The 13,837-nt window shown below is 37.3% G+C and overlaps 1 protein-coding gene across 1 annotated transcript in view; it reads right to left on the minus strand.

Annotated features, from left to right (window-relative positions):
* Nucleotides 1–852: 852 nt before the first annotated feature.
* The window catches only part of LOC139731315 (E3 ubiquitin-protein ligase UBR4-like), a 93,461-nt gene continuing 80,476 nt past the window's right edge, over nt 853–13,837 (minus strand). The window contains exons 96-110 of the mRNA XM_071642204.1: nt 13,550–13,672; nt 12,668–12,858; nt 12,182–12,254; nt 11,521–11,621; nt 11,024–11,123; nt 10,246–10,374; nt 9,625–9,714; nt 8,241–8,363; nt 7,610–7,743; nt 6,717–6,842; nt 6,074–6,268; nt 5,203–5,427; nt 4,549–4,735; nt 3,052–3,118; nt 853–2,399 (exon numbers count right to left, since the gene is read on the minus strand). Of these exons, the coding sequence (XP_071498305.1) occupies nt 2,335–2,399; nt 3,052–3,118; nt 4,549–4,735; nt 5,203–5,427; nt 6,074–6,268; nt 6,717–6,842; nt 7,610–7,743; nt 8,241–8,363; nt 9,625–9,714; nt 10,246–10,374; nt 11,024–11,123; nt 11,521–11,621; nt 12,182–12,254; nt 12,668–12,858; nt 13,550–13,672 (1,929 nt within the window). The 3' untranslated portion in view covers nt 853–2,334. The remainder of the gene's footprint in view (nt 2,400–3,051; nt 3,119–4,548; nt 4,736–5,202; nt 5,428–6,073; nt 6,269–6,716; nt 6,843–7,609; nt 7,744–8,240; nt 8,364–9,624; nt 9,715–10,245; nt 10,375–11,023; nt 11,124–11,520; nt 11,622–12,181; nt 12,255–12,667; nt 12,859–13,549; nt 13,673–13,837) is intronic.

Genomic DNA, 13,837 nt, shown 5'->3' on the forward strand with positions numbered 1-13,837 from the left:
CAAAAGCTAATACAGTTATGCTTCTGGTAAACGTGGAAATTTTGCATTCGATATACAATGTAGCCTATTCTGTGCTTTAAACATACAATGGACATGCAGAATTGTGCATACATCACAGACATCATGTAATTAATAATTTATAAAGTATCTTGCTAGGCATGTCCAGTCAGTGCAAATTTGGACACCTAGCAGATTTGGTTTTTCTCAACAGGTCATATTGCAGCTTTAAGTCACATTAGGACACATTGTCACAATCATATCATACAAGACAAGACGTTATATAATGTGCAAGAGGCTTTTTTATCACTACACTTTGTCAATGACATTACAAACAATCATGATGCATTTACCATTTATCAAGGGACAATGGTTGCAATCATATTCAACATTAACCATCAATTTGCTATTTGGTTATCAAGGATATGTTGGCATTCTATCTTCACACAGCAACCACTCTTCTACATCGCAGCTGCACACAGTTTGCTTGCTTGTGTGTTTGTTTTTCAGGATAAAAATTTCAGATGTTCACATCTGTGATCACATCTGTGATCAATGATGACTTTTCATACTGTATGGATAGATATGTTCATTTTCTATTGAAACAGTAGTATGCTCAATTTATGAAATAGTAATGCATGCCTACAACCTTCATCTTATAGGATTCTTTGCCACAAAGCAAAATGGCCACTCATACACTGTAGTTCCAACTCACCATGTGTACACACAGTTAACACCAATGTGATTACACAGATTTGTGTTGAACACAAAGGCATACCAGTATGTCACACATTGTCATGTACACAGCGTACCAGATAAATCTTCATGCAATGTGTACAAATTTTGTATCTGGTATAAACACTTTATCATAACACACTGAACTTTACATACAAATCCAGATGCAACAGTCTCAATGTCCATATATTAACTATAGAAATGGTTTCTTGAAATGTTGGTGCAATGAATACTACACACTCATGACCAAATTTAACTATAAAGCAATTTCCATAGATTCACCAATATGCCTAAAGTGCTGCACTATTATTATCATTCTTTTATGTAAAACCCCTGTGTTATAGTGATTTACAGTATCAAACTGAGCAAATCATAAAGTAGCAAGCCATGTATAGAAAACAAAATGAGAAGGCTGTGTATCGTATATATATTGTAATCCATGAATCATACACACTGAATATTCATGATCTCTTGCTTACGTTAAGGATTTCATTATATTTGCTAGTAAACGTAGATCTCAATGCTAAAAATCCCAACAATGGGTATTGATTGTACACAAATCAACATAACAATATCTTCTACATAACATCATGCTTGAAAACAAAATGTTGATTATAGTATAGTGGAATCAATCAATGTTAAAGTGATGAAGAAAATTTGGAGAAAAAAATTATAATTATAATAGTCCACTCTTATGAGACTTGACAGCATCGTGTGTTTATTGACTACTTACCTGTCAAGTCTCATAAGAGTGGACTAAGTAGTCAATAAACACACGATGCTATAGATGGCTAAATATCCTGATAATTCTTAATATAAGTTGCTGACTCAGCGGAATATGAGACTGCACCAGCAGGAAACGTGTTCCATGACACATAATGCATACATAGCACATAATCAAAATTTGGTCAAATGATATACCTTCAGTATTTGTTTCTAGCCTTAGATTAGAAATCTGCAGAATATCATTTCCACTGCCTCATGCTACACTGATCACTGAAGAATGAAATAGAGTCCTACTGAGATTATCACCCCCTAAATATGGATTTTTCTGAAATGGAGGATATGAATTACATAACAAAGAGATTAATATATCATGTAAGTTAAATGAAAATCAGGCATACATTTCTGAATTAGATCATACAGCATGGACAATACAGGCACAAGACAATCTACATGCCAAGCACACACAATTGTATTTACTGGTACGGGAAATGTATTTTGTATAGACCTACACTAACCACAATGTCAGCAAGCTACCAATTGATTTCAAAGTAAGAACGTCTTCAGCTCTGTCCAACATGACTTCTAGTGCTTTGCCTGCATTGTACACTTATGTGGAAGTTTAATAATTTGCACATAGACAATAATACACCTGACACCTAACATCTTCACTCTCTCAGACCAACATCAACACTTGAATCACAGACAAAGATATCAGCATGCAACTCTGGCTACCCAGGTGCCACCAATGGGTAATCAGCTGGATGACATTAATGTCATCAAGTTGGAAAGGAGTGACGACAGTCATAGGGATCAGTCTGACAAGCTTTGGATGATTGGCCATCAAAGAGGTTCAGGTGGAAATAAGTGAGACACGCCTCATGGAACAGACTTGAGTGTGTCGACCAGGAACTGATCTGGGTTTGTTATGTCCCCTAGTAGACCTGAGTGAAAGGGAGAGGACAATATCTTGGCTTTTAGCAATGAAACAAATGTGAATCAAGTGGAAGGTAATTACAAAGGATTTGTATGTACATAAGGAAGAGCTGTGGCATAGGTTGTAGTCAACTGTACATCAACCTTATACTATAAAAACATTAAATATTTGCATATTTCCGACACTTACATATATATCTATGAATCCTACAATGTATCTTTCTTATCTAGCAGTCTAATCTAACAGTAAAGACCTATAAGCAACATTAAGTCAACCCTTAAGTTTGTATTTACAAACGAAATGCTGCATACCGCATTGCCCCTCAAGCCTAGTAAACTTGTGCACGGAAATTCTCCACGTGTCCTGAAGAAACAGTGTGTATACCATTGCAGCGCATCATAAGACTCTGTTTTGTCTCTTTCATTTATTCATTTTCCTCATCTATAAGATGATTTACAATTTGTAGAGTAAAGCTTTTAAATACTGCATTAAACAGACAGCATTCCAGGATGCAACTGCCTAATAGTCATCAAGAGCAAGTACACTGCCACGTCACATGAACGTGTTAACATCTAAAGCATCTCCTACACAGTGTCTGAATACACAATTACTTCAGCATACACGATATAAGAAAAATTAAAAGAGGAGGATCATCTCACCATTGACATCACAGAACTCTGCAAATGATTCACAAGACAGCAAGTCATCTTCACAGGTTGCTAGCAGCTGTGATGAGAGAGAAAGAGATACAGAAAAAAAAGAAAGATAGATAGTCAGATAGATGAATAGATAGAGAGATAAAGTACGAGGGAGACAGAAAGTCAGGCAATTTTTCATCATCACCAGTTCATACCCTGGTTTGATGACACATTTCCATTTGTGAAAAAAATTATTTCTGAATGGCTTGCCTGAAGACAATCAACATGTGTGATTGCAACCTAATAACCTTGCTTTAAGGTAATAGCACATGGGGACTATTAGAACATATCTGCACTTGGAATATATGTTTAAATGATAAATAAAAATTACATATGGATCTGCAACAATGCTTGTTTCTACACGTTTGCTAAATACATGCTAAAGATGTTTTGTAATGATGCATTCAGTCAAATTTTGCCTGGAACATTCTTTGTGCATTCTGCGTGTAAATCTAATGTCATATCAAGAGCCACTATTTATCATTTGCAGATGAAAAAAGACACAGCTTTAGTGCTTCAAAATAATTTTAAAATGTGAGTTAGGGAGAGAAACAACCAATGCAAAAATGTTAATCAGATCAAATCAATGTTAAGTATTGTTAAATGTACAAAATGTGAACAATGGTTTTATCAAAATCGTTTTAAAGGGATGGTACTGCATTGGTGGAGATGAGAATTGGGCTTTTAACTTTTTGCGAGATACCAAGAAAACACTTATGATATAGAACAGAGCATACCATTTTAAGAGGAATTCAAAGTTTATTTGATGAAAATCGGGTTTGGAATGACTGAAACATCCAAAAACAAGGTAAAAAATGCAATCATAATAAAGTATGAATCCCAAACTTTATTAGAATCGCTCTTTTTTGGATATCTCAGCCATTTCAAAACCAATTTTCATCAAATAAATGTTGAATTCCTCATAGAATTACATGCTCTTTCATATTTCATTAGATGTTTCTCATTACCTCACCAAAAAATGTTAGAAACCTGAAATTAGGTCTCAACCAAAACTATACGATCCCTTTGAGAATGAACAGTCTACAGTTATGGTTTATTGAGAAAAACAGTGGTATATCCTTATATTTGTGGCTTTACTGTACAATGTTTATATGGTACAGTGTTTTGTGATACAACTGAATTACATGTGCATCAAATGCGATAACTCAAACATTGTTTTAATCACTGCTCCCAATTGTCAACAGTGGCTTTATTCAAATGATATTTAAGCATTTGTAATGCTACAGGCAGGAACAAAAGCTGCTGAAAACTGTTAACCCAATAAAAGTGAGCAAATGGAGTTAAAGTGAGCCAACCCTTTTGTGATACCTTGTGTATCCATTATCATGAAGTCATCTTCAAAATGTGTGATTATGCAATGTGTGTGCCACAACTACACACGGTGTCTCTACCACTGCACTCAAGCAGTTAAACATAATCTCAGTGTATATAATGTACCTTGTCGCCAGCCTTGAGGAGAATCTCGTCACTATGACGGATGAAGTTAGCCAGGTTGACTGGCCAGGTGTTGCCTGTTTGATGAGTCATGTCCTTCAGCATCAGTGTGTAGAGTTTCTCAATGAGACCAAAGAAGACCAGAGCTCCCTTGTACACCCTGTACTCCTTCACCTGCTTGTCTGACAACCTGTAAAATTCAAGCAGCATAGTGTGCTCCATGGATACAGCAGCATGATACAAACTGAACTGAGAATTTCTGACAAAATTGTTGACAATTTCCTTCAAATCAATTTCTTCTGCAGTACATCTACAGGTACCTAATAATATAATTTCATGTTTGTGACTACATGACTCTAATTATGAATGGTCATAAACAGGCCACGGAACATTTCTTTTTTCAGGGTGAGGGCTGTGGACCCTGGCTCAAGGTCGGGGGTGCAATGGTAACCCCCACCTTACCTTCCAGAAAGTCATGACCGTATTATTTTTTTCCCCCCTGAATTTTTGTTTTCTTTTGATTCCCCCTCTCCTCCCAACACAAATAATGGTTCTACAGAATTGTGATTCTTACTTCACTGAGGTCCTAGTACACATACAATAAATTTATATGGCTTTGTTCTCTTTGAAAATGAAAGACAATCAGGGTAGACTTACATGGTAGCCCCTGAGGGGCTGACATGTCTGGTGTGGGCTGCCACAAGGAGTTGCTTCAAGACAGTGACACGATTCTCCTTCCACTTGTCTGTGGGCAGGAGGTGGACATGCAGAGTAGCGTAGTAGAAGGGGCCATCCACCTCATAGCTTGCCTCCACCCATTTGGACGGTAGAGACTTCAGGTGGCTGTTCAAATTCTTCTCCTCTCGTGGAACAGAGCGTGTTCTGATGATTAGAAGCAATATATAGACAGAGTCAACTTATCAAGTATCCATATTTCATGTCAAAAAATACTCAAGAATGTTTAGCAATTTCCATATTAATCTTCAAGTTTACCAAACACAGTCAAACCACAATTAAATTTTCAAATTCCAAACCATGATTAAATTTTCCTATCAACAACTACATTGATTCTAAACAAACTGTCCAATGGTGTCACACAGAATGGATGATCCCTCCGGTTGATGCTGAAGACTCCTGTACAGTGTACTTGTTTACAATGGCATTTGAATTTCTTGATGAAATACTCACAATTGCAATGCACACAACAATACACCAATTATGTTATCATTATAGATGAGTAAAAAACGGATGGTTTAGACCAAACATTTCATCTTTGAATATTGTATATATGTTTATTCATATAAACAGGGTACAGTAGTGATAAAGTGGGGTTATACTTGTACTTTGTACTTTCACAACTGCACAGGAAGTGTCCACCCATGCCTCTTAATATCATTTCTACACAAAGCTACATCCACAATCACTGCTAAGAACACTTGTGCCAACCAGTGCAAGCTCTAAACTACAATATGACCCATAACCATTGTACAACCAAGCCATACTGAGACAACCAAGCCAGACTCCTTACGTATTGATGACATAGAGGGCCATGTGCATGAGATAAGGTATCAGGTGGATGTTGCTCTGCCGGCCCCCGCCCCCGCTGTCGTCACTGAAGGAACGCTCAAAGGCGAATCGCTGGAGGAGGAGCTTGAGATCATGGATGGTGGCATGGTGAGCGGGCTCCCGGTGGCCTGTACACTCCTGTAGGTAGCTGTTATGTCTGGGAAGATGAAGAGGTTGGTGAGATGGTTTAATCAAGAGAATATGTGTGCCAAGTTACATTTCATGGGGGAGACTGAATAAAGGATCATACCTTTACAAGTATACATAGCAAGGTAATGCAACATATATGAACTTATCTGTAAAGCAACGATATGAAGCCGTCTCATTTGCTTTGATAACTATAGTTTACTACACCTGGATTCTTTCACCTTTTTTCCCTCTCATCTACATTTCGTACTTTCACAATTCACTGTTTCATTCATTGCATGATCTCACTTCCTGCTTTGATGTTCACCAGTTTGTCACTTTTCTTTTAGTTGGCACTCGTACAATTTCAGTCATCCTATGGAAATGTTACTGTATATGTCATTGACTGCTGGAATACTGAGCCAACAAACATCACGCATGGTTTGGGCCCACATTTATGGAGTGGAACCAAGATGTACCTTGCTAGACAACTGGCAAAGGCTGACTCCGGCACAGATGGTCCCCATAGAGGAAGCAGTCCATTGCACTTGGTGTTGGCGTTCTGTAGAGCTGCACTCTCCCATTCCTCTCTGCCTCGGGCGTGTCTATGGGATCAAAGGTACACAGTTTTATATCTATAACCCTACTTTATCACTACTGTACTTATCATAGAAATCATGTCACAAGTGGCAATCAAAATTTGTCTAATTAATTTTACTCTTAGTGCACAATTTGACTATAGAATGATGCCTAGTAGGCTTGTTCCTGCAATTGATACTGTTACATTCTAGAAGTGTCGACTTTTGTCAATAGGTGGACTTTTATCAAAATTCAGTAAAATGAGCTCATACATTGATAAAATTCTCAGATCATAATTTATAAGATGTCATCTAATCATCTGATTGTTATTTCAAATGTAAGAAGTGAGGTCAAAGTCTCCAGTTTACAGGTCCCTCTACACAAAGAAACAAATTTTGCTGCAAAGGAAAGTTTGATCAACAGAAAGTTCCCAGGTACACATTTAAATAAAACAACAAGTCAAATGGTGCCATCATAACTCACATGAATCACATTGACATAGACTTGATCTTCTTCCTTTCTAATGCTCACTTTCAGTTTGCTACTTGACAATGCAATGACACAAAATGGCTCTCCAAGAGTGTGTTCTACAGGTTTTAGCTACATGATTGCAAGAATTCTCAAGTTGTCTGTTCATCTGTCAGTAAAAATCAAGATCACAGCCAGAGATGATTTATGGTCCAACACCTTCCCACTGACCACTCCATAGCTGCACAATGACCTGCTTCCCCCTGACCAGAGGTGACTTCTCATATTATTATAGAGAAACTAATACAGAGAGACCAGTATGTACCTGACAGCTGCTACATGGCAGTCGTAGTGAACGATGTTAAAGTGGCAGACTGTAGTGTAGCCCTGCGTCTTGCGAGACTTAATCTCAAACTCTTCCAATGGGGAACACTTTGTGAAGGTGTAGATCCCAAGTACCTTTGAGAGAACAAATGGCATAAAAAAGAAGTCATAATTCTGCCAACTCTCCAAAATGTTCACAGTGATTGTTAACTTAATTGTCAATAATATAATAATGCCAACCTAACATATGATTTGGCATAACTTATGGACATAAAATTAACAAACTTCATTTCTTGTGAAAAGCAGGGTGCAAAATCTGCAAGTTCTGCAGTCTTGTTTAATTAATTACCTGTAACGCATTAATTGAATCAGCCTCATCCTTACATACTTACTTCTCTGAGCATACAATTATGCAAATAACTTCAATATGGCATCTGCTACTAACAATATCAAAGTATTACATATTCTTGTCAGTGATGTTTGAATGACTTTTATTTAGTGGTTACATAATTCTGTTACCATAAAAGTAGAATAAAAGTAACCCAAATTCATTGTTACAGTCGTGAGTTCTCGTCCATTTTGTTTGTCCAGCTACATGTATGTGAAAATCATAGCTATGCACTGCGTTTTACCTTTTCTGGCTGGTACTTATAGCCTTCTCTACATATACAGCATGTAAGTCCAGTCTCTTCCATCAACTCCTCCATCTGTTTGAAGACTGTCTTTTTGGCTGTCACCTGACCCTTCTCATTTGTCTGCAAGAGAGATGTCAATCATCAACCAAACACACTTCATAAATCTATGCATAACTTGGCATTCATAAGGCTTTGGATGAAAAGATCTAAAACAGGTCAGATCCCTCCCCCCCCCCCCCAAATGTGCTCAAACACATGCAGCAGTCCTTGTGAGACTAATGCCCTTTATCACAGCTGAAAGAAACTTGAAAATGACTGTAAGCAAATATCTTTTTTTAGCTGAAATACGCAATGGACATTCGCGCCGACAAGGGTTTAAAGCCTAGTTTCACAAATGTGTAACAATTAGACATGTGTACATTATCATTAATGGCAGTATGGTCTCAATATTATTATTATTAGCATTATTATTATTATCATTATTATTGTTATTATTATTATTATTATTATTATTATTATTATTATTATTATTATTATTATTATTATTATTATTATTATAAGACTTCTTGTCATATTTGATTCCTTCCACAGACACACTGGAAAATGCAGACAAGATTGTACATAGTGAAGACAGCAGTCTCAGATTTGGACGACACTCGGGTTATGATACTGCACACACACACACACACAGGACAATAATGTACGGGATTATCGCACAGATGACCGATGTCTTTCAGTCAGCTGTCGGCAAGTCCCGGTGACCATAAGGGTCCTTTGCTCTTCGTGGCGTGTATAACCACACTTGGGCATTGCTTAGCCAGTGGGCAATAAGATAACCACGACTTTCAACATGAGGCATTGACCACAAAAGAAGTTAATGCCAACTCTACCTTCCATAAATTGGGTACCTGCAAATGGTGATCTGTTCTTTATCATGCATACACATACCAAATTTGAGCTTACTCAAATACAATGTCTATGTATGCATTTAGCCAGCAAATGTTTTACATTATCAATGCTTTACTTCTATAAAGGTCCATATGAAGCAATGTTATCATCATCTCATTCACTTTGCACATGTGGCTGTGGAGGATGTTAGTTCCATGAAAACATACAAATTTTCAACTTCCATTACATATTTAATTCAAACTGAAATATGACACTTGTATGGTTATGGCTGTTTGATTCTACCGCCATCACTAAATACAAATGAAACATGGTCCTTTCATCAAGGATAACCTGGATAACCTTAAATCTCAATTCAGGCCTTATATTGATGGATTCTCACACAAAATCTCACGTCACCTTGTACCAAAATGAAATCTCTACACATACACAGCACTGTATGGCAATAGAATAACGTGAAGAAGGGTGTGCTCACCGACATGCCCAATGCACCCAGCTGCTTCATTCTCATAGCCATGGCTAGTTTCTTCTTCTCTGCTCTTGTCTGGGCTCTCACCTCATCAATCTGTAACAGGAAACATATCAAAAGATCCTTTACTGGATAGCTTCTACTGCCAATAACCCTTACAAGGTATACAATAAATGCAAAATAATAACTGTCAGATGGCAGCAGGAAGTAATGAGTTTTGTAATTCTGCTTTTTATAATTGACAGGATACCAATCATGAAATTTGCATTATCATGTTTCGGGGAATGCATCCAACAAGCAGTGCTTTTTTACCATTCCTCCCAATTTCCAGCATTTTTATTCAATGAGCATGTTTTGCAATCTTATAATTTTTGTTGATTGTACATTGCAATGCTAATTCATTAACTTAAAAAAAAATATTTATGTTTCTGTTGGATATAAAAAAATGAATGAATGAATGCAAGTCTAAACATCACACACACCTACACACATAGTGTGGACAAGAATGCCAATATCTTGAGGTCACAACGAAGCAAACACATATAAAAAGATGAAAGAGAATTCAAAGAACAGCAGAGGGAGTAGAGAATGATGAAAGAGGACCATGGTGTAGAGTCCTACATGTACCTTCTTGGCCACTGTGGGGTTAGCCTTGAGGGCCTCCATCAGGTTTTCTGACAGGGATCCAATGCCTTCTTCAGACGAGATCTGCTCCATCTTGTGTATAGCTGGGATACACTCACGGCCCGCCAGCAGCTGCAAAGGTAAGAGATGAACACAGTCTGTGCACTACTCATGACACTTTAGAATACTGTGTTCATTTGTGTTCACTCTTGATTCTGTCCAAATGGGACTTATTAAACTTACTTTCCCTTCAATCTTGCCCTTATATAGCAAACAGGAGAATCACAACAAATTATTTGATATATGTGGTTGACTGACAATTCATAGGTGAATACTATACAGATAACACAATAAAGAGCTACTAAACACCTTAATCAGTTTTCAAAATGCACACATAGTAAACCTTCTCTTGTTCAATATATCATCCTTTGCTTAAGCCTGTCCAGCAAAATATGAACTATAGGCACTTAAATTAAGCAGTCATATTTTATCTCAATAAAATATTCCAACATTTATCCTGATAAGTCTTATCATGTAAAAGAAAAATATGTATAAATTACAATATACTGCACACATTGTATATATGTATAATGTCAAATCTTTGGCATTTTCTTTAACATTGAAAGATCAAAAAGATGTGGCAATGTCTACATAATCGTCTGTTTCTAATCTCACGGTAAGTTCTCATTTAGGAATTTAAACTGATAATATCGACTATCCTAATGGCACAGTTCATCGTCTGTTTACATCATGAGAGGGTAGAATTAGAGCTAAATCTCACCTGTGACTTGGCATGGCCTGTACACAGCCCTGTCAGAATTCTGAGAACATACGGCAGAGCAGGCTTGGCTAGGAACTCTTTCCATGGCACAGAATCCAGGCTGTTCAAACAGGCAGAAAATATTGTCATCAGTTACAGTCTTTCTTTAGCTATAAAACTCAATTCTCATCCAGATACCAGTATTACTAAACAAAGCTCCTTCACACATCTACAGAAACAAACTTGTCCGAAATATTGCTATGCAGTTCAACATTATACTTTTATTATTCCCAACTGATTTGACAAAAATTGCATGAAGAAACAGCTTTACAAACACTTATATGTACACATATGCAGGTGACATAGCACAAGTATCTCAGGCAAGAATTCATTGCTTTCAAAGTCAGTACATCAGCATCTGATATCAATCAAACATTCAATGAAACATAATGACATTGGTAATCCCCCATGATATATTGCAGACATGAGGAAATGAGAGTAGTACTACTGATTCTCACTTGCTGGCCTGTGGGATCTTACAGCTGACGTATTTGATAGCATCCATGACAATTCCTTCTTCTATCATCATGTCCTTCAGCTGGATACCATTCACATTGTTCTGAGGAAAATAAAAAGCAATTGTCACGTATGTTTTAACAAGACACATTTTAACACATTATACAGTCAAACTAAAGCACAGCCATAAGAAAGACTGAATATCATGCACTCATACAGGCATGAATAAAACAAGAAGAAAGAAAGAGAAAGAAAATATACTGATATGAACAAAAAGCTTGATTGACCACTGATATTAGATCTCTGTTTAGTATGCTCTGTGTTCTATCAGATATGCAATGCTATGTGTATTGTATGTGATTGCAGGTACTGTAACTTTACCAGCGTATGAAGCACATCACTTAAAAAAAAATATATGTTGCAAGATACCAATCTGACATTTACAAATGTAACATCCGCCTTACACTGCCTTACATTGATTAAATGACAGTCACATACAGATGGTATGAAGAAAATTTGTCTGGCAGATCTCACTGATGTGCCAGTTGTAGTGTCGGGGAGTAATACATAATTCTCTTCTCAACACAGAGTGAATACTGACAAAACTTTTATGAAAGGAAGTGAAAGATTTCTTCTGATTCACTAATAAAAAGATATTCTCACCTCTATACCAGCTGTGATGACACAGAAACACTCCACATGTACTTCGTCATCTTGAGAGTGGTCAACATCAAATCTGAATGGAGAAGAAAACACATCAAATTTACCTCAACATAACAGTACTTCAAAGAAAAACAACTGGGACGTAATTTCAGTAAACAAACAAAAAACAAGAACAAAAAACAAACAAACAGAATATAGCATGTGGAATAAGACAGATTGTTCCCTGCAAAGTTTCATACCTAAAGTGGATGAGGAAAAATGACTAGTCATTGTTCCTTGAGGTTTCTTCCAGTAGTGTTTGCGACAATGCTTTAGATTCTACTACATTGGATCCACAGTGACCATGACACTGACATGATATTCCACTTTAATTTGGTTTCATGTTCCCTGAATTTAAACCTAAGATGAGTCATAAAGCACTTAGTGGAGTTGAGACAATAACTTCCCCACATAAGGAGACACCATGCTGCCCCCTAGCTGACTTACTTGTCAAAGTCTAGGTAAGACTTGAAGTGGTTGATGAGGGTACGCATCTTGTCTGCCTCCCCAAAGGAGAGGAAAGGGATGATGCGCATCAGACCCTGGAGCACGCTGGCGTGGCTCCGGACGAAGGGACTGTTGATGCGGTCAAGGAGGACCACTAGCTGAGACTTGTCACATGAGAGGATCACCGATGGCTGTGAGGGGTAGAGAATGGACAGTGGAGACTGAGATGTCCGCTGATCTCAAGGCAATGTTTCATACTAGGAGTATGCTTAATTCACAGCAAAAGAAAGAGCAATTTGTGTGTGTGTATCCCTCATCTCTGATTTCTCACGTCCAGATTGGAAGAAAATGGTTTTTGTGCTTGTGGTAAGGGGCTGTTTTGAGGTGCACATTTCTTTGTTAGATGTAAGTTGCTGGTATTAATGGGAAGTAACATAACTTTCTCATTTTTGGTCAATATTGCTAAATTTCCCGCAATGTAACACCTCTGCAACAGCATGAACATTTTCTTTCTTTTTATTTAACTTCACCTTTTGTATAAACAGCAGCACATACTGACAAATCTAACTGGACAATTTGCAGGTTTGACAATGTTGATACAGAGGCATCCATGGGGTAACAGGTAAAAATCACATCTTTGCATTATTCTTTTTTTTAATTCAACCAGAAATAAAAGAAGAATAACCGTATCATACAAAATGTAACTGTTTGATATTGATTACCACACAGCAATGATGGACCCTATCAAAACAAGTTCTGACACACAGTTATAAATGAGGTTTTAGACATGACAAAAATCTACCTTAAAAATCCATGATAAGTATTTGGCAAATGGTATATGCATGGGTTAAAAGGTTGCTGAATTCACACTGTTACTAGTACCTTGCCTCCCTCAAGTGGTTCATTGTTTGCTTCCATCAGAATGACTTCCATGATTGACAGCAGTTGCTCAGCAACCATGGCTCCGCCTCCTGACCCTGGCTCCTCATGCTCTGCCAGCAACACCTGCACAAAATCATTGACACAGTTGTCACCAAAAGTTACAGTTTCAAGCTTTACAGAAGTTAACAATCATAGCTGGAAAAGTTCCTTTTTTTTTTTAGAGTACCATGATCCAGAAACCTTTTACGCCATGATACATGTACTTGAACAACAAGCAATCCTCTCAGA

The sequence above is a fragment of the Diadema antillarum genome, unplaced genomic scaffold, assembly GCF_040938485.1.
Source record: "Diadema antillarum isolate AM-2024a unplaced genomic scaffold, OU_Dant_1.0 seq00000368_RagTag, whole genome shotgun sequence".
In the NCBI taxonomy this organism is placed as follows: Eukaryota; Metazoa; Echinodermata; class Echinoidea; order Diadematoida; family Diadematidae; genus Diadema; species Diadema antillarum.